The following is a 20,332-nucleotide window of genomic DNA, read 5'->3' as shown; positions in this document are numbered from 1 at the left end:
CAGCCATCAAATACTTGGGGGTGGTGATAGACAGGAAGCTCAGCTAGAAGCAATACGTGCAGTATGTTTGCGATAGATCATCCACTGTATGGCCCTGGCGAGGATGATGCCGAACGTGGGAGAGCCACGGCATACCTCTAGGTTGCTTATAGCCAGGATGGTGACCTCAATCATGCTCTATGCAACCCCAGTTTGGAGGGAGGCGTTGTGGATGTCAGTTAACGCTAACAAACTGAGTACAATCTACCGGAGGACAGCCCTGAGGGTGTGCTCTGCCTTCAGGGCAGGGTCTCAGATGATGCAGCATTTGCAATCTCTGGAATGATGCCCATTGATATCTTGGCTGATGAAATGGCGAATATATATATAATGCGAGGCCAATTTCTCCCGTATTGCAGACGAAAGACGGTGAGATGGCAAGAGCGGTGGAAACGCTCGGGAAAGGGTGGGTGGGCTCACAGACTCATTCCTGCTATCAAGGAGTGGTTGGAGAGACGACGATGGGACATGGAGGATATCCCCAATACCTGTACAGGTTTAAATTGGACACCCCACCCGACTGTCCAAATTGCGATAGAGTCCCAGAGGTCCTAGAACATATATCCTTCCACTTTCCGAGATTTGTGGAAGAAAGGAGGAATTTAGAGGAGACTCTAGTAAATGTGCTGGTTCCAGAAAACCTGGTGCTGAAAATGGTAGCACATCAAGAAAATTTGGATGCGGTTTACTCCATCATTGCATCTACCCAAAATAAACAACGAAAGGCAGAGGAAAGGAGAAAAGCGCGGTTACTTACACAACGTATGGAAGAAAGGTGACTAAGCTAGAATGAGCTGACTCCGCCCTGTGATGTAATACCTTATGGTGGTTCCGCGGGGCAGGAAGGGAGTGGTTGGTGGTTTTAGTGGGTAAAAATCCCACACTCTGGTGTGTCCAGGCCAGTGTATTCTGAAGATTTCCTTCTTCTTTTTCTTCAACCTTTGTCCCGTTCACAAGCGGGGTCGGCTCGTCGTGATCGGCTTCGCCATTTGGCTCTATAGAATGCCTGATCTGGGTGCAGTCTCCAGGCTTTCAAATCCCCATCTAGCGTATCAAGCCACCGTTGTTTAAGTCTGCCTTTTGGTCGGTTATCATCGACTTCGATGTTCAGACCAATCTTGGCAAGTGAATTCTCGTTGGCTCGAATTGCGTGACCATACCATCGAAGGCGCCTCTCTCGCAACTTTTCCACGATCAGTGCAACCCCATAACGATTGCGGATATCCTCATTTCGGATGTGATCTAAACGTGTGACGCCACTAGGCCAACGTAGCATCTTCGTCTCCATTACCACAAGACGCCGTTCATTGTCTTTTATAGTCGGCCAACACTCAGAACCATAGAGAGCGACTGGACGGACGACATTGCGGTAAATTTTCGATTTGAGACGTTCGTTGATACGTCGATCACAAAGAACACCAGTTGTGGAGCGCCACTTCATCCACGCTGCATTAATGCGTGAAGCAATTTCATAACGCAGTTCTCCATTGGCTGATAGCGTTGACCCGAGGTATTCAAATCGCTCAGTTCTGGGCAAATCACTGCCGCTGACAGTGATTGTGCCTGTTTCATGGGGATCGGTCGTCAAAAATTCAGTTTTGTTTAAATTCAATCTGAGACCGTGTAGCATGAGGCGATCATTCCATTTTTGAACAAGCTGCTCGAGATCATTTCTGCTATCAGATGTTAGGAAAACATTATCTGCATAAAGCAGTGTGTAGGGCGCTGGACGTTGGATATCCCGTGTGACGGTGTCCATAACATGAACAAAGAGGAGTGGTGAGAGGGCGCTTCCTTGATGAACACCAACAGAGACACGAAGCGGTTTTGATACACCCGCCATACTTCGAATTTTACTTTTCAGATCATGACAGAGCAATTGAACCCAGCGCACGAGTTCTTCTGGCACGAAGTGTTGTCGTAAAGCATACCAGATGAGTTCGTGTGGCACGCGGTCAAACGCTTTCTCTAGATCCAGAAATGCAATGTAAAGAGGGCAATACTTCTCGCGGTGTTTCTCCGTGAGTAACCGCGCAGCGTGTATTGCGTCAGTAGTTCCGCAGTTCTTGACAAATCCGGCTTGATTCACGGTTATTTCAACGATTTCGCGAATACGGTTGTCAAGAATGCGTTCAAAAATCGTCATGGTATGGGTCGGTAATCGGATCGGACGGTAATTTGAACATTCTGCTGGACTACCTTTCTTTTTCCATATAGGAACAGTGGTACTTTCTTGTCAGTCAGATAGTGTTCTTCTTTCCTGAATAACCCGGTTAAAGAATTCACTGCGCCACACTGTTGGGTCCCAGTTATTCGCTTTCCAGAGCTCAGATGCGATGTCGTCAGGTCCTGTTGCTTTTCCCGACTTAATTTGTTTTATTGCCTCCTCAACTTCAGTTGCGCTGACTGGTGGAACTGGTCCAAATGTCGGCAATGATTGTGGAAGTGGAGGATGAGCAAATTCTTCTGTTGAAATCTGCTCGAAGTATTCTCGCCATCTATTCGTTGCGGCTCGAAGGTTGGTAAGCAAAGTATCGTTCTTGTCATTAACGCAACAGAAGTGTTCGATATCCTGTGTGCGTTCATTACGGCTTTTAGCAAGTCGATACAGATCTCTCTCACCATACCGAGTGTCCAGTTTATCGTAAAGATTTTTGAAATGGTTCGCTCGGGTAAAATGTAGGAAGATGAGACAATCGTTTTATGAACCATGTATTCATAAGTACAAGGTCATGGGTGTCCCCCAAAATCGATTATACGCTCGCCACCCTCATTGCGCGCTCCGAACCCCTTTCCCCCATGGCACCTGTTAGCGTCTGCCTTTTCACCCACATGACCATTAAGGTCGCCGGCAATGATTATATAATCGTCAGCAGGCACGTGACAAGCCTTTTTATCGAGAAGTTGCCAGAAGACATCTTTCTCGGCATCAGGTTGACCTGTCTGTGGTACGTACGCGGTGAAGAAGTGACTAGTGCGATCAGCTGATATAATGGTGAGCTTCATTAGCCGATCATCAAATCGTTCGACTTCTTTAATGGCAACACGGAAACCTTCTGAGATGGCAATGCCAACACCATATTGGGTGTGTGGGTTACCAAAATAGAGAAGTTTGTAGCCATTTTTAGCTCGTTCGCGTTCAATGTCGCAGCTTTTGGCACCAGACCATCGGGTTTCTTGCAGAGCGCAGAGGTCAATGCGCCTTTTCCGAAGGGCTCTTGCGAGTTCCTCCGTCTTTCCAGTTAGGGTACCAACATTTAGCGTGCAGACACGTATTTGTTTTGTTCGTTGTGTGCGGACTAACTTGCTTACGTCCTGACGCCGTCCATGCGTCAAGAACTCGTGCACATTTCACGACAGGACCGGGGCCCGTCCTGCCGCGTCGACTGAGGTGGACCCCCTAGCATTTCTCCGAGGCTTGTGACTCAATCCGATCATCATGTTTGTAACGACATTGTATGCATTTTCTTGGTCGACCTGTCGCGGGGCCTGTCACCAAGAGAGATCAGGTAGGATTTAGCATAGTAGAATAACTCCAATTATACTCTATTTATCTCTTTCCCTGATCTCAGCATTTTATTTTTGTTTTACAGAGGATAGTACAGAATGCGTTGCCTCAAACCCTCCTCCTTTACCTAGGCATACTATGTTAATAGCAGGGCGGAGTTGTCTTCTGAAGATTTCCACCTCCTGAAAAAAAAGACAGACCAAAAAACCGATTTTAATAAGGTTTTGTGTTTACAAGGTTTTGTGTTTACAAGGTTTTGTGTTTACATGACATTAAACTGATTTCACACAACTAAACAAACTTTTTTTCCAAATTTTATAATTGCACGCGAAACAATATCCTATCAGGAAGTTGCTTGATTTTTTTTTTCACTTCAGATAAGCCAGTTTTGGTATAAAAAAAAACTTCGAAAAAATAATACGTTTATGCTTCAAAACTTTACATTTGTCACCTAAAAAGCCAATAGGTTGCCCCCTTTAAACCAATTATTTTCTTTGTCCCACAAATTCCTTCCTGGTCTAAGCTCACTTTTGTAGGAAGTGTAAGCTTATCTATGTTTCTTTGAACTTCCTATGCTTGAGCGTTACATCTTTTATGACACAATTAATTTTAGAAATATAAAAGTGAGATCACAATTAATTTAAACGAAACGATTCAGGGCGTAACAAAATACAATGGCGGGTCAGAAATCAACTACTGTTTCCCCGGTACTTGTGATTACAAAGAAACTATTTGATTAATTCCGCAATTTTACGATCCCCAGAATATTTAAAATTCAAGATTTTATGATGGATTTTCCTATCGCATGCTATATGTAACACACATTCACTATCTAATTGATAGTTTGCCCGGTCCATTACACGGAGTTCCAGTCATTAATATTTATCTGTATCTTCCTAGAATCGTGTAACTTGTGGGCGGTCAGTAAGTTTTCTAGTCATGAAAATTCTCCCTAGCAAGAATCGTGGCTTTCCCCTAAATTACCGCAAAAACTAGAAGCATTGTTGATAACAATTAATAATAATCGATGGCCAGAACGTGCTCCTACTACTCCCCCACGGACCCCCAGGTCGTGTTAAGTGTAAGCCTCATGTTTCAGCACAAAAGTAGATATTGTGAGTAAAAAGGTAGCACTAATGAATCTCGCCTCGAAAACCAACAACAAAGCAAGAAATATTTTAGATAAAAATCACCTGTTGATATGTGGATGGTTCAAGGTCTCAAGACAGAGCAAAACACTACCATTCGGAGAAAACATGATAATTTTCCAGAAAAAAGACCATGACCAAGGGTAAGTCACCTGACGGTTGTTTTTTCTTTGGGTTCAGATATTGCGAGACCAGAGTTCCCCGTAGGCACTGACTATGCTGGTCAAAACATCCAAATATGTTAATAGTGTAAAAGACTGCAAGTAGGCACTTGAGTGGACACCAAACTTACTCAACGTTAAAAAGCTTGAAAAGTAGAAAAAGCAATTATCATTAAGATTCCGATGGTTCAGAACGTCCCTGTGACTTTTGGGAAATTCTGGGGTATCCACGGTAGAACGTCTTCGGAAAAACCGGAGAATCCATAGTCGCTACATTACTTCACTTTTATTAATGCTTATCTGAAGAGTTTGGGGGTTTTGCGATTAGGACCAGTAGATGTGGGGCCCAGCACGAATGCTGCACTTATAGTCAGTTGGGCGCGAACATTCAAACAGATATCGCGCAACGCGATAACGGTTACGTCGCGCATACTATCAGACATTGTTGATTAATCGAAATCAATTCATTTTTAGAGAGGGTATGTCGCGAAAAGGCTGGATGGTGACGGTGATAATCTTGTGACGATACCACGGAGATGATGTCAATAATTGAATGGAGTTAAAGACTTAATGATTCCGCAACTGATGGTGGTCTTGCGATATATCTTGACCGGCAAATAGATTGCAACCTTCAGTGTTTAACTGGATTTCGGTCTAGGGTAGTGATATTAACATGCAAGCGTAAAGTGTTCAGTGAATGTTTGGTTCAAGCAATTATCCAGAGTGCTCAGGTGTACCATAAATATTACTGAAAGTTGTGCCAGTTCGTTATTAATTTATAAATGATATTTAATTGAAGTGATATACATATGTGCTCCAGATTTCGACAAGTTTGGATATTTGAAAATCAGTACCACATTACAAAGGTAAATTCAAGTAAAATACTCGCTCCACCCGGTGAAACATCAAAGTCCCTCACAATTTCACAATCTTAGTAGCTGTTAAGGAAATCTTGGTAGATATAAGCTGATTAGGCAGTTTCAGCTCAATTAAATTTTATGATTTCTAAGAAACCTAATCTTTAATTGCACTAGCGACATATGATGTTTGATGTGAAGATAAGAAGGAAATTATTGACGATTCTAATGACACGCTCTTTTTAAGTTTTGCGGAAAACAAAACCTTATTAAAATCGGTTCAGTGCCAGTCAGTCTGTCTATTCTTGTTTTGGTCTTTGGAAAGTGGAAAGGTGCAAAACCGTTCGCTCCTGCTATACGATTATGTGAGTCCTTCACTTACTAAGCCATCTCCGTCTCATTCGCGTAACCCGTGGGACTGCCGTATTGATATTATGTACTTCTCAGGGAAGAATCTGTTATGGACTACGCCACATTCTTTCGAAGCTCCTCCTTTCTCAACATATTGTGGATCCACCGCCCTCCAAGTTCTTTCAGAGACTATTATTATTATTCTGTTAAGGGAAAGTCGCACCGCCTCCTTGAGGAACTATTGTGCCCCTTTTACTGGTTATAGTGTACCTGTTGATCATAGTATCTCAAGCAGGCCTGTAACCGTTAGGAACTTTAGTATGTTCCCTACTTCCAGAAGTTTCAGCTTTGCATCTGGTATTAAGTGTTCTCCCAGATGTATCGACCTACTTTGCACAAGTGCCGGACACTGTCCCAGGACGTGCATAGAGGTTTCGTCCTCCTCCTCACAGAACCTGCAGACAGTGTCCGTAGATATCCCTAGCTTCCCTAGGTGATAGTTCAGCCGACAATGACCAGTGAGAATTCCCACTATGATTCGGAGGTTCTTTTTGGTGAGGTTTAAGCAATCCTTTGTACGCATGGGTTCGTATCCCCCAATAAGCACCTTGGACTGCTCCATCCCTGGTAGGCCCGCCCAATATAGTTCCCTCAATCGTTTCTCTTCGTTTCTTAGATTCATAGCCATGAAACCGTTTCCGATTCCACAGAAGGGTTCTGGCCCGTGTAAAGGCATCCCTGCTCCCTTCTTGGCTAGTTCATCCGCTGCCTCGTTGCCTTCCAATCCAGCATGGCCTGGAACCCAAAGTATCCAGACCTTGTTGGACGAGCCGAGTGTATTCAGTCTCTCAAGGCATTCCCATACCAGTTTAGAGTTCACCTGGTTGAACCTAAGTGCCTTGATCGCTGCTTGGCTATCGGTGAGAATAGCTATGTTCTGCCCCCCGTAGTTCATTTGCAGATTAAAGGAGGCACATTTGTCTATGGCCCATTGGCACAAAGTACATTTTCCTTGGACCAATGACACCGGCACCCGCTCCCTCTGCTGTGAGGGATCCATCAGTGTACCAAGTAATCAGTTGCTGGTTTAAGCCGTATGCTGCAGCCACGCTCTCCCAGTTTGCCTTGTTACTTCAACGTGTTTCAAACTTCTTATCGAAGTGAAACCTCGTTGTCATGTTGTCCCTCGGTATCAGTAATTCGGGATACCGCCTAGAAAGGATATCAATCTTCCTTCGATTTAGGCAGCTCCCCGCCTCACTCATACTACCGGCCATCCTGAATATTGATCTCCTTGCCTGCATCTGTAACACATCGTTCAATAAGTCCCGGGACTAACTATGAAAACAACATTTTATCGGCAAAATTCTTTATTATTCATCAACATAATCTCCTTCAAGGGTTATACAATCATTCCAACGCTTCTCTAACTTTTCAATGCCATGTTTGTAGAACGATTTGTCGTTTGACTCAAAATGAGCCTCAGTAGCAGCGATCACCTCCTTATTTGAGCCAAATCTTTTTCCCTGGAGCATCTTTTTGAGATCCGCAAAGAGCCAGCAGTCGCTGGGGGCCAGATCCGGCGAGTACGGAGGATGAGGAAGTAGTTGGAAGCCTAATTCGTTGAATTTGGTCATCGTTTTGATTGACTTGTGGCACGGTGCGTTGTCTTGATGAAAGATGACTTTCTTCTTCTTCATGTGTGGGCGTTTTTTTCGCTATTTCGGCCTTCAAATGATCCAATAACACCATGTAGTAGTCGCTATTGATGGTTTTTCCTTTTTCGAGGTAGTCAATGAAAATTATACCATTCGCATCCCAGAATACGGACGCCATCACTTAGCCGGCCGACTGTTGTGTTTTTGGACGCTTCGGGCGGCTTTTACCGGTCGTACGGAGTGAAATGGTGAATCCATGTTTCGTCCACTGTCACATATCGACGCAAAAAATCCTGTTTATTGTGAGTAAACAGTGCCAAACAGCTCTCCGAATCATTGATACGTTGTTGCTTTTGTTCCATTGTGAGCAAACGCGGCAGCCATTTGGAAAAAACCTTTTTCATAGCCAATTTTTGGTGCAAAATAGTAAATGCACTACCAGTTGATATGTTCACCATCTTAGCTATCTCGCGCACTTTCATTTTGCGGTCGCCCATCACGATTTTCAATACTTGCTTGGTGTTTTCGGGAGTTACTCCCTCATTTGGCCGACCCGAACGTTCTGCATCATTTGTATCAGCACGGCCGCGTTTCACGTCGAAAACCACCGACAAATGTTTGTTTTCGATGGAGTAGAGTCCGGATAACGTTTTTCAAGTCATTGCTGAGCTTGAACAGTGTTTTTTCCCCATTAGAAAACAATGTTTTATCAACACACGAAACTCGTTTTGGTCCATTTTTTCACGATCGGAAAGGTAGCGTCAGTTTAACCACTATAGCTTTCTTGGTTATGTTTCGAATTACATCAAGTTTTGACACATCTTATCTGAAGGTTGGTACTTCTGAACCTTGGTATATAAATGGCATTATTAGCGCCACTTCTACGCTAGTCCCGGGACATATTGAACGATGTGTTATGTGCAGATGAATAGGGGTTAATCCCAGAAGGACCTCAAGGGATGCCGTTGGGCATGTCCTCATTGCCCCACTGATACTGACGCAAGCCAGCCTTTGGAGCGTATGTAATTCCCTGGCTTGTGTGCTGAATTGGGTTCTTTCCGCCCAGATTACCGCTCCATAGGTAATCATTGGCCTTACTATTGCAGTATATATCCAAAGTAGTATCTTCGGGCTGCAACTCCATTTTTTTCCTGCTATGGATCTGCAAGTCATCAGAGCCCTCGTGGCTTTCCGACAAGTGTTTCCGACATGTGTCTTCCAGAGTAATTTTTGGTCTAGCGTGATTCCCAAATATTTGACCTCTGTTTCTCGTTTCACCTCCATATCATGTAATGTTATGACTTTCAGGTGATCAAGCTTACGCCTCCTAGTGAATGGTACTATGGTGGTTTTGGTTGGGTTGATTCGCAGTCCCACCTTCCTGCACCAGGTACTAGTAACCCTTAATCCAGTTTGGATTCTATCACATATTTCATATTTCATATTTGCCCCTACAGATTAGAACAACGTCGTCCGCGTAGCCCTGGACTTGTATTCCAGTATTAGTTAACACGTCCAGGAGTTTATCCACTACCATACTCCACATCAGCGGCGATAGTACTCCATCCTGTGGACAGCCTTGAGTGGTGTTCATGATAATAGAATTTGTACCTGTTTGTACCTCTATTTGTCTGCTTTCTAGCATTTTGCCCATCCAGAGTGCCAGGGTGTTTCCCACTCCTTTGCGGCTCAGGGCATCCTGTATCTCTGTGTGCGATGTGTTGTCGAATGCTCCTTCGATATCCAAAAACGCGCATAGTGCAATTTCTTTTGTTTCTATGGCGTCCCGTAGTACCTCTGTCAGCTGATACAGAGCAGTTCCAGAGACTAACATGTGGTCCATAATATTCTCGCATGACAATAGCGCCCCAACGGCAATTTCCACCTCTATGCACGTTAAAAACGACATTCTCCACATCCTCCGGAATGGTCCTACATGGGGGGTCGTCAAACCTGAAGGGATAAAGGTATACCCGATACGTTCCACGTCCGCTTAGGAATTCGGTTAGGTAGTAACAAACTTTTGAAATCCTATGAGTCCAGCGTCCCTTTGGTGAATCGTCGCATCTTTTTTCCTATTTCAAAACAGCGGCGTTCTATGCCCTTTGCCTACGATAGCTGCAGGACTCGACGATTGCCTAAGTGGGGTCATAGAGTCCTGCCTGCTATAATATATGTTGCTTTGACTGTTGTTGCACGATAGGCTCACGATGTTCGCAATGCACTTAATCGGTATGGGACTGCCTTTTTTGGCCCCAATGTCGAAATCTGTCTGTTTATCTGTCATACGCATTTTTTTTCAAAAACGGTTATACCTATCGACACAAAATTAGGCGAATAACATCATTCCAGGGTGACATATGTTCAAAAGAGGTGTATTTTTTTTTCTTTTTACCGGATATAACTGTGTGGAGTATCAAAAGTTGTTAGTTTCAATGCCTGTTTTAAAGAGGAGGGGAGGGGCTGATTTTATTCTAGAATTATGATGATGATGAAGGCTACAGTATCATCATCATCATCAACAATGCAAGGTCTGCTTTAGTAAGGAACTCCAGGCACCACGGTTTTGCGCCGGGGTCCATAAATTCGACGTTTCTAAAAGCTGTCTGGCGCCCTGACCTACGCCATCGGTCCATCTCAGACAGGATCTGCCTCGTCTTCTTTTTCTACCATGGATATTTTTTTTTCTCGAGGATGCAGGGAGTCCTTCATATATAATCATAAACATGACATGAGTTCGAATTATATTGAAGTGAAATCCATCGTATGTTCAGATCTAAACCAGGCCGAAGTGAAGTTTTTGTTGAGTATTCAGGGAGTGCAGTCAACCTTTTTTTTTTAAAAAAAAACTTGGGTGTTTAACTCAAAACAAGGGGTCCGTGGACCACAAGAGAGGAAGTAAATTTCTTCCTGAGTGGTCCGATCCGTCATCAAGTGAATGCGGACTAAGGACTCCCTGCATCAAAATCAACAAAAAATTCACTTCGGCCTAGTTAAGGTTTGATCATACGCCGGATTTCACTTCAATATAATTCGTACTCTGATCTATTGCTGATTTGCTTTGAGTGAAGCCTCTTTGGTATGGGCCAATGATATTCTGGACGTATGGGGCTATCTGGCCTAGAAAGGTAATGGAGAATACCTCATAGATGGTATTCAGCAACGTGATACCTCTATAATTGCTGCACTGCAATCCCCCTTTTTATGTATGGGACAGGTAATACCTCATTGCCAGTTGTCAGGCATTGATTCGATGTCGCATACCTTGAGCATCAGTTCATGAACCGCTTGGTGTAATTGGTTGCCTCCATATTCAACCAATTCGGTTGTAATTCCATCGGCTCCTGATGACTTATAATTTTTAAGCCGGTGGATTGCACGGACTGTTTCTTCTATGCTTCGTGATGGCAGTACTTGTCCGTTATCTTCAGTTGGAGGGGGCCTCAAACTCGCCGATATTTTGGTTATTGAGCAATTCATCAAAATACTCAACTCATCGCCCATTCTGTCGGAAATCAGATTTCCCTCTTTGCCTTAGCAGGATGAGCCTTCATTCTGCTGAATTGTTGGTAAAACTTGTGCGCTTGGTGTGATTGCTTATTGTGCTTTTCGAGTTTGCAGATCCGTTGGTTCTCCCAGGCTTCCTTTTTCTGTCTGTGAAGTTGCTTCTCCGCTAGACGGAGTTCTTGGCAGGTCTCTGCACGTACCCGCGTTCTTTAAGAATGTAACATTACACGGTATGCAGCATTCTTACGTTCTGTTTTAGATTCACCGTCGTCGAACCAGCCGTTTCGCATTTTTTTGCGATTGGGGCCAAGTATGTTTGTGACCGTGTTAATGATAACGATCTTCCGGTGGTTGTGAAGATCATTTGTTGTTTTTTCATCTCCGCGATATCTGTTAGCTTTAGCCCCTTTAACGTGTTACGGAGGGCTGTGTAGTGAATAGCTTCTGTATTCAGTTTCAGTTGATTGTCAGAGACGATCGGGGTAGGCGGTGTTGTCATTCCAGCCGCAGGACTATACCAACGAGATAGTGATCCGAGTCTATATTGGCCCCCATTTGTTCTGACATTCATCAAGGCTGAGAAGTGACAGCGTTCAATCAGCACGTGGTCAGTTTGGTTGAAAGTGCTCTCATCTGGGGAGGCCTACGTTTGATTGTGGACCGCTTTCCGCGGTACCTTCAACAACCATTTCGTGCGATACTGCTAACTGAATAATTCCCAGTCCGTTATCATTGGTATCCTTATGTTAGCTATGGGAGCCGGCGTATCGCCTGAATACGGGCTCCGTCCCTACTTGACTGCTAAGTATGATTTCGATATCATCTTGACACAGAGTTCGAGGTTCCGCTCAATTGCCTCGTAGAAGATATCCTTCTTCGACTGTGCAGTCTTGTCTGTAGAGACGTGAACGTTTATGACGCTTATATTTATAAATTTGCCTTGCAAACGCAGAGTGCATAACCTCTCGCTTATATTTTCTCATTAATGAATTCCGAGAACCTTGGCATCATTGGTGTTTACCTTCACTTCAACTTTACTCGTCTCTCTTCCCAAAATCAGAACCATGTGGCAAAGGTTAATAACCCGGTGAAGGAGCAAATAGATGTCATCAACGCGGTCGAACTCTAAACAAGACAGCATCAAGAATGTCGCCAATAACAAGAAGAAATAATATCGGAGATAGGATGCAACCCTAGCGGACTCACTTTCGATTACAAATTCCTCTGAGATTTTACCTGAGTGCAGCACGCGTCATTTTTCATATGTCGCCCTTTCGCAGGAAGCACTCAGATACACTCCCATGGGCGCACTCAAAGCAGGTGCCTTTCTTTGGAACCTTTCTTTCACACTTTATAGGAAAGGTCTCGGATTCTTAAGATTTCCCTATGAGTTGAAGTAGCAGATCTGCAGAAACTGCTGGTGGAGCGACAAATAAGTTTGCGCGTTTGAAAGAATTGATCACCGAAATGATTTCTCTTTGCTTGGAAGAACAGTCCGTATCCGCATGTTACGATCACTAGAGGCGGAAGTTCACTGGATGTGATACGGTTAAGAACCTTGTTAAAGCGCTCTTTTCATTTTTTCCGCTACTCATCGGGGAGTCGATCATTAACGTGACATGATGATGATGACATGCAGGTTCAGATTCATCATCAACAGAGCTTTCATCCTTTCCGTTGAACGGTCCGCTTCCACGATTCCGTAGCCAGCCAGATCTTATGACGTCCTTTGAGACACGGTCGGAGACCTGCACAGCACTCGAGAAAAGAACAATTTTGATGGCCACCCCTTGCTGCTCAATGAGCAATATAGCTCTCCCACTTTCAAACGACAGCTAGATCATACGGTCGATATTCAACTTAGAGGGGGGATAGCTCTCTGTGAAGAATGGCGTACGCAATACGCAAGCCACGGCAATCAACTATTAGATGGTGATCTTTTTCGAGGCCGACGTCAGCGACTCTCTCGCTGCACGCATCCAGAAGGAGAGGAGAAGAAATAGCACACGTTCTGAGGGACCGCGTTGATAACGAGCATTCCAGCTCCTGAAACGAATCATAAACCCCTCTCGAAAGTTAAGGTTCATAGGTTCGGGGTAAGTCCTAATCCGAGGGGTTGTCCTTATGAAATTTGCACGTTGCTAACCCACATATGTCTACCCCTTTTAGTTGCCTTTTATGACAGGCAAGGAAAAATTTGAGTGTATTCTTAAGCACAGAACACACATTACATAGGTGATTCTGTCTGCGCACAAATCCTCCTGAAACGCGCCGAGTAAAAAGTTTAAAAAATTATGTAAATATTTTGGCAATATATCGGAGCCCCTTTTCAAACGGGACCCAGATTTTCTTCATATAGTCCAGCTTGTGTGTAAATACTCCTTGAAAGCTTGCAAAAGTATATTGGCCATTACATTGGACGGGATTGTAGATAAAGGGCACATTGGCAAGGAATACGACAAAGCTGAGATGGCGGAACAGAAAAATGAAGTTTTGACATCTATTTTGAAGAATCGGGAAAAAAATTGCCAAAGGGGACTTATGAATCCAAAATTGAGGTAGATGTCATGCTCTCCAGGAAAAATGATGGAGCTTCTTACATAACAAAATGTGATTCAGTTTCGAGATAATACAGATTTGTCAACAAAAAATCTAACTACTGACGAAATAGTGTATTGCCTAACCTAGGTACCATGCCAAATGATGCCTACTGGTCAAAAGAAACAAAAAGAAACATCGTGTAAGTTGTGTAAGATAAGGGAAAGTCCCGAACGGAACCTGTTCAGAGACGAACATAAGTTTCTCAAAGACTATACGAGAGATATCATGCACTAATTTTATCATCATTCAGGTGTCATTCCCTTAGTACAGGATCATTACTACCATAAGAAACTTGAAAGACAATACTGGCCCCCGGAATAATCAGGGAAAAGCTACTGAAAATTTGCTGCAGGATATGTAGAAACAAAATTTAGAACCCGAAAGGCAATCCTAATGAAACCTTCGAACTCGTAGAAAACGCAACGGTGAAAATGATTGCTGAGTAATAGGGACCGAAACATTCCGAAGGAAAAGCTGGTTAACCTCGTGGCGAACCATCCAATTATTACTCTATATATCTTTTAAGCAATAGCAATTTTGTTATTGAAACCTTTAAATTGGTTAGCGATTTGGCTGAAAACGTGGGAATATGAGAAATGCATTGAGGTCAGTCAATTGAAATCAAATCGGAAGAGCCGCAGCGGTACTCCCAGCTATCGCTTTCGACAATTAGTTGGAGTTACTCAACTTTGCTAAATCCTATCCTCCCTAAGCAGGGTCTTTCTCGGCAGCCTTTAACGGCCGGTGCCACCGTTCCACGAGGTCGTTCGAAGCTGGGTGATATGAAGTAGTCCTGGTCCTTTCACAGGCGAACAAGGTTGCGAGTAACCCTTAAAAAGGCTGACTCGAATAATCTTCTGAGTTGAGCCAAAACGCAGAATCCAGTGATTATAAAACGCTTTAACGACCGATTGAGCCGATTTCTCTTGCCAAAAGACAGCGTCGGGCCACCTAGACAACCTGTCTATTAGCGTTAGGCACTACTTGTATCCCTGTGATTCGATTAGAGGTTCCACTATATCCACGTGAAAGTGTTTAAATCTCGGGCTTGGAGAGAAGATGCAGATTCATCGACGTTCCGCTCGACTGCAGCAGCTTACTAAGCTCGAGGTCGTGCTGTTGTCCCCGGAAGAAATCCGATATTTAAATACTTTGGGGAATGTCGATGGCTTCGATGCATGACAGCACATCCGCTACGTCATTGCGACTTTCAGCACTATGTTTGATGCTTGTTGAGAATTGAGAAATATGGTTTTGTTGCCTCCTAGAATGCCGAGGAGATGCTTTATCGGCCTTCTGTTGAAAACAAAAAAACCCAGGGCTTATGATCCATGAAAATTGTCGAGTTTGATTCCTTTAAGAAACGTATAAATTGCTTGACACTAGCGAAAATTGCCAAAAGTGCTCTGCCATACATGCTATAGCGCTTTTCCGCGTTTTATAAATTGCGCTGAAAGTATGCCAACGAGAGCCACCTGCCGCTTTGAAACTGCTGCAAGACCGCACCGACTGCGATGTCTGAGGCATCCGTGGTCCTTAAAAGTAGTCCAGGCTTGAAATGACCCAGAAGTGTAGCGTCTGAGAGAGAATATTTACAGGCCTAGAACTCTCTCTCCGAATCCGGATTCCAGTTGATTTGGGTTTTGTTGCTCTTCTTCGAGTTCTGCGAGTAATCGATCAATGGTGCTTGTAGATGGGCCGCGTCCCTTAAAAACTGTCGGTAGAAGTTTAGTGTTCCCAAAAACCTCCGCAATTCCTTGACAGTTTTGGGTTTTTGAAATTTTTCCACTACCTCAACCCGAGGTTAGGGAGGCGAGATACCGGTCTGAGTAATTGTGTGGCCTGAATATTCGATATCGAGGAATCGAATCCAAATTCGCATTTCTCTACATTGACGACGATTGAGTATTCCGAGGCCTTCGTGGTACTAACCTCAAACGTTGATCATGCTTCTTTGGATTTCGCTATGCGATGAGAATGTCATCCACATAGCACGTACAGAAATCTAATCCTCGAAGGACCTCATCCATGAATCTCTGGAAAATTTGAGCCGGGAATCTGGTAAAAAGCCCGAACGAATTCCAGTTTAGAAATTTTTTTCTTCTCATGTAATCCAGTAAGGATAATGTCCTGAATGTGACGAAGCGGGTAGCGGTCAGAAAGAGTGACGTTGTTAAGGCATCGGTAATTTCTAGAGGAGCGCTAGGAAACAATGTTTTGAGGACAGTGTCAGACACCTTTTTCCTTGCTGCGGCATGCATTCGGCGCAGGAGTTGCGATGGTTTTCGATTGTCGAGGTCGAGGCCATGGAATAAGTCCTTGATGGACTCTTATTCTGTACATCCAAAAACAGTGAGGCTTCTCGTTCACCGCACGGTGCTTATCATATTCCGGTGGGTACTCCAAAATGTCGGCGATTTGGTTTAGCAACGATACTTCGCACTCGCTAGCTAGGTAGTAAAACTTGACTTGATCTAATGCAGTACAGATACTTTCCAACCATGTTTAGTACACAACTAAGGAATCAGATTTGTATCATTGTTTAAATTAGACCAGGTATTTTCTTGCAACTCACCTACATTCTTGACAGGTCAGGCTTTAGATAGGGTCTTCCCGTAGAAGAGATTTTTTGGCAACCCCTAGTAAAACCCTCGAATCATAGTGATAATAGTTTTCCTCTTTCTTGCAATTTGTTTGTCCTTCAATAGCTCATTTCCCTTATGAATATTACAATTAGCTGTTTTTGCGGCTTCTACCAAATTTATCTCTTTATACAATCTTTAATTATTTTTGGCAATGATAGGGCTTTTGTGTAAAACTTGACTCATCGTCGCCCTTGCAGTGCAATGCTGGTAGCCGCCAATGAGTTGCATGAAGCATTTTTGAACGTAAGATTTCCCACGTATTAAGATCCGTCTTTCCGGTTGTAATTTATTCTGAAATTATTGTTTTTATTGAGCGGTACCGGACATAATCAGGCTTATACGCAGCATTGCTAGAATGGAAACTCCATTTCAAGGTACGTATCTTAATAAGAACGAACTTGCGTTGAGGCTGGTATGAAAATCTTATTCTGCATTCCGCTCACACGATGATTGGTGAATACATACATATCTACGATATCTTAGAAAATGCACTGAAGACTATTATGTGGAGAGAAAGTGATAGTGTGGGCTTAAACTGTCGTAAAATTAATGGAGCTGAAGTGTTGGGGAAAGAGAGTATCCCAGGGGCCAATCGTTTCGATTAAATAGAAGAAATAGATAAAATTCCTCCATCGTAAGTGTACTGTTCGTTGCTATTTCTGCACCTAGTTATTGACGCATTCAACATCGACGTATCTTGAAGCTCTTACCTGTATTAATAGTGCATTGTCACCCCTTGACCTATCCGTGGGCAGAACCATATTGAACAGGTAGTGCAGCTAATTTTCTTCTCGTGACCGGACGCCTGCTGCTATCTTGAAGTTTGAAGCATCATTCAGTTAACCTTCCGCAATTCACTCAATGCGGAGGTTGGCTATGTTGCAATAGATAATTATTGATTATCTCCAGTCGCTTCCAAGATATTCATGTGGACCTAACCACTTGATGGATAACCTTGTTCAGCTCCATGTACATATTTCTGTCCACCTATAAGCCTATCATGTGATTCATGGCACACTTATAAGGCCGGTTGCGGTAGTACTTATGTCTTATTCAGATTGTTGTATCTTCTCTAGTTTTTAGCCATTCGAGCATTAAGTAATTGCATGTAAGACTTGATTCTCAATTAAAATTCACCTCAAGACAGTTGGACATGATTGGTCGCAAAATGCGAACATAAAATCAGCTTTAGTGCATTTTGATGGTGATGTTGATGTTAATTTTAAATTTCAGATCTTTATATGATTGAGGGCTGTACGTGAGGAGGAATTACTATTGCCGACGTGTTAAGCCGCCAGACCATCACAGCCAATATTAGCAAAATGAAACTCGCATTAAGAATATGTTGTCTATGCTTTGTTGTCGGTTTCACGGAAATTATAGCAGCGAATCTTGATAAAGGTGAGTAAACTTTACGTAAATATTGCAACTTGGGCGATGTGAATGGCACTCGCAAATAAAGATTTTTATAAGATTACTTGGGAATATAACGACCTATCGGACAAGGTGAAATTTGAAAAGTATCTTCATGAGAAAGTTATTTCGGGAAATCCGGCTTAGGTTGTAAATAAATGCTCCAGACGGGGAAGATAATGCATTGTTTATATTTGTAAATGTACAGCCATATGGGTGCAGCTATGAGTGTTGATCCTCTCGAAGAAGGAGACTAAGTTGGAAACTGATGAGTGAAACTTTATGACGTTAGGTATAAAGATAGTGCTTCAGAAGATAGCATTTATCTGCAACACAGGATAACTTTGTTGGCAGAGCAGGTGCACGATTTGCATGCCACGCCATTGTTTCGTGTGCTTCGTCCAAATAACCCTCATCCCACTCCAAGTTGATCACCTGTTTTTGGAATGTAGCACAAATTCCATACTTTATATATACTTTGTCTTTGTAATTACCAGCCAGCAAAACCAACAGCGGATCATCAACTGATGCTCAAGTTCTGGGACAGCGAAACAATGCCTGACGGTTGGCAACGAGGCATTATCTGTGCCATACATGAAAACAGAGATATCACACAGTTCAGCAACTATAGAGGTATTACGTTGCTTGCTATAAGATATTCTCCCTTGCAAGGGCAGACAGCTCCATACGCCCAGGACATCATCGGCCCATTCCAAAGAGACTTCACTCCTGGCAAGTCAACGACAGATCAGACTTTCTCTCTGTGCATCATTTTTTCATAGACTTGAAATCAGCCTATGACAGCATAACCAGGGTGAAACTGTACACGGTCATCAGAGAATTCGGTACCCCGGCGAAATTGATAAGACTGATTAGGATAACCCTGACCAATGTGTGAGGCCAGATAAAAGCAGCAGGATCACTCCCGGGACCATTCAATATCGACAACGGTCTAAGACAAGGAGATGCCCTATCATGTGTCCTCTTCTACCTGGCCCTGGAGAAGGTGATTCGCGATGCAGATGTAAATGCGAGGGGTGCGAACCTCTTCAAGTCCACCCACGCCTACGCTGATGATACTGACATTATGGGAAAAACAACCCGAGATGTACAGTCTACCCTCATCCAGATCGAGCAGGCGGCATTTGGCGTGATATCTCGGAATACTCATTAATAAAAAAAAAAGATGAAGTACATGGTGGCAATGTCAGCACTAAAGAACAAAGAACCAACAACATCGGATCGCACTGGTCAAATGACAACAATAAAGATAGGAGACTACAACTTTGAGACCGTTGATAATTTCTCCTATCTAGAGTCGAAAATCACAACCGATAACAGTTACGATGATGAAATCCACGCACGGTTGTTGTCAGCCAACAGAGTCTATTTCAGCTTACAAAAACTGTTCCGCCCAAAACGTCTCACCATAGGGTCAAAGTTTTTACTTTACAAGACAATGATCTTGCCAGTCCCTCATATATTCCTCGGAGACTTGGGTTCTTAGCAAGAAGAATTGCGAACTCTTGGCGGCGTTCGAGAAAAGAGTCCTCCGAAGAATTTTTGGCCCCCTGCATAAGGATGGACGATTCCGTAGCCTGCATAACGACGAAATCTATAAGCGATACCATGACCGTCCGGTTGTGGATAAAATCCGGCTCAATAGGTTATGGTGGGCGGGTCACTTAATCCGTATGGATGAGGTTGGTTCAGTGCGGGAAATCTGTAAGGGCAATATCTATGATAGAAAACGAAGACGAAGCAGATCCTGCCTAAGATGGAGCGATGGCGTAGGTCAGGACGCCAGACAGCTTTTAGGAATATCGAATTGGTGGACCTCGGGGCAAAACCGGGATGTCTGGAGTTCCTTATTAAGGCAGGCCTAGACCGGATACCGGTTATTGCGCCGTTGATGATGATGATGACTATAACCTCGACACCGTTAAAAAATTTTCCTACCTACGGTCGAAAATCACAACTACAACCTCGAGACCGTTAAAAAATGTTCCTACCTAGGGTCGAAAATCACAACTGATAACAGCCATAACAATGAAATCCGCGCACGGTTGGTGGCTACCAACAGAGCCTGTTTCAGCTTACAAAAACTGTTTTACTTGAAACGTCTCACTGTAGGGTCAAAGCTCTTACTCTAGAAGACAATGATCTTGCCAGTTCTTATGTATTTCTCGGAAACCTGGGTTCTTATCAAGAAAAATTGTGAATTCTTGGTCATGTTCGAGAGAAGAATCCTCCCAAGAATTTTTGGCCCCCTTCATGGGGATGGACGATTCCGCACTCTATAACGATGAAATCTATGAGTGATACCACGACCGTCTGTTTGTGGATAAAATCCAGGATGATCCTGTCCGAAAAGTCAATAAGGCAATATGGTAGAAAATGAAGACGAGGCAAACCCTGTCTGAAATGGAGCGATGGCGGAGGTC

The 20,332-nt window shown here is 43.5% G+C and overlaps 1 protein-coding gene across 2 annotated transcripts in view; it reads left to right on the top strand.

Moving 5' to 3' along the window:
- LOC119651029 (laccase-2) overlaps window positions 1–20,332 on the top strand; it is a 78,110-nt gene that overhangs the window by 40,634 nt on the left and 17,144 nt on the right. Inside the window, exons 1-2 of one of the 2 annotated variants that reach the window (XM_038054340.1) lie at window positions 5,240–5,722; window positions 17,709–17,876. In XM_038054340.1, the coding sequence (XP_037910268.1) occupies window positions 17,798–17,876 (79 nt within the window). In that variant the 5' untranslated portion in view covers window positions 5,240–5,722; window positions 17,709–17,797. Of the gene's footprint in view, window positions 1–5,239; window positions 5,723–17,708; window positions 17,877–20,332 lie in introns of those variants that run through there. The other variant, XM_038054341.1, reaches the window with a different exon arrangement.

This window comes from Hermetia illucens, chromosome 3, assembly GCF_905115235.1.
Source record: "Hermetia illucens chromosome 3, iHerIll2.2.curated.20191125, whole genome shotgun sequence".
Lineage (NCBI taxonomy): Eukaryota > Metazoa > Arthropoda > Insecta > Diptera > Stratiomyidae > Hermetia > Hermetia illucens.
Note: the sequence above shows the minus strand (reverse complement) of the source record. Positions and strands in the feature narration are given on the sequence as shown.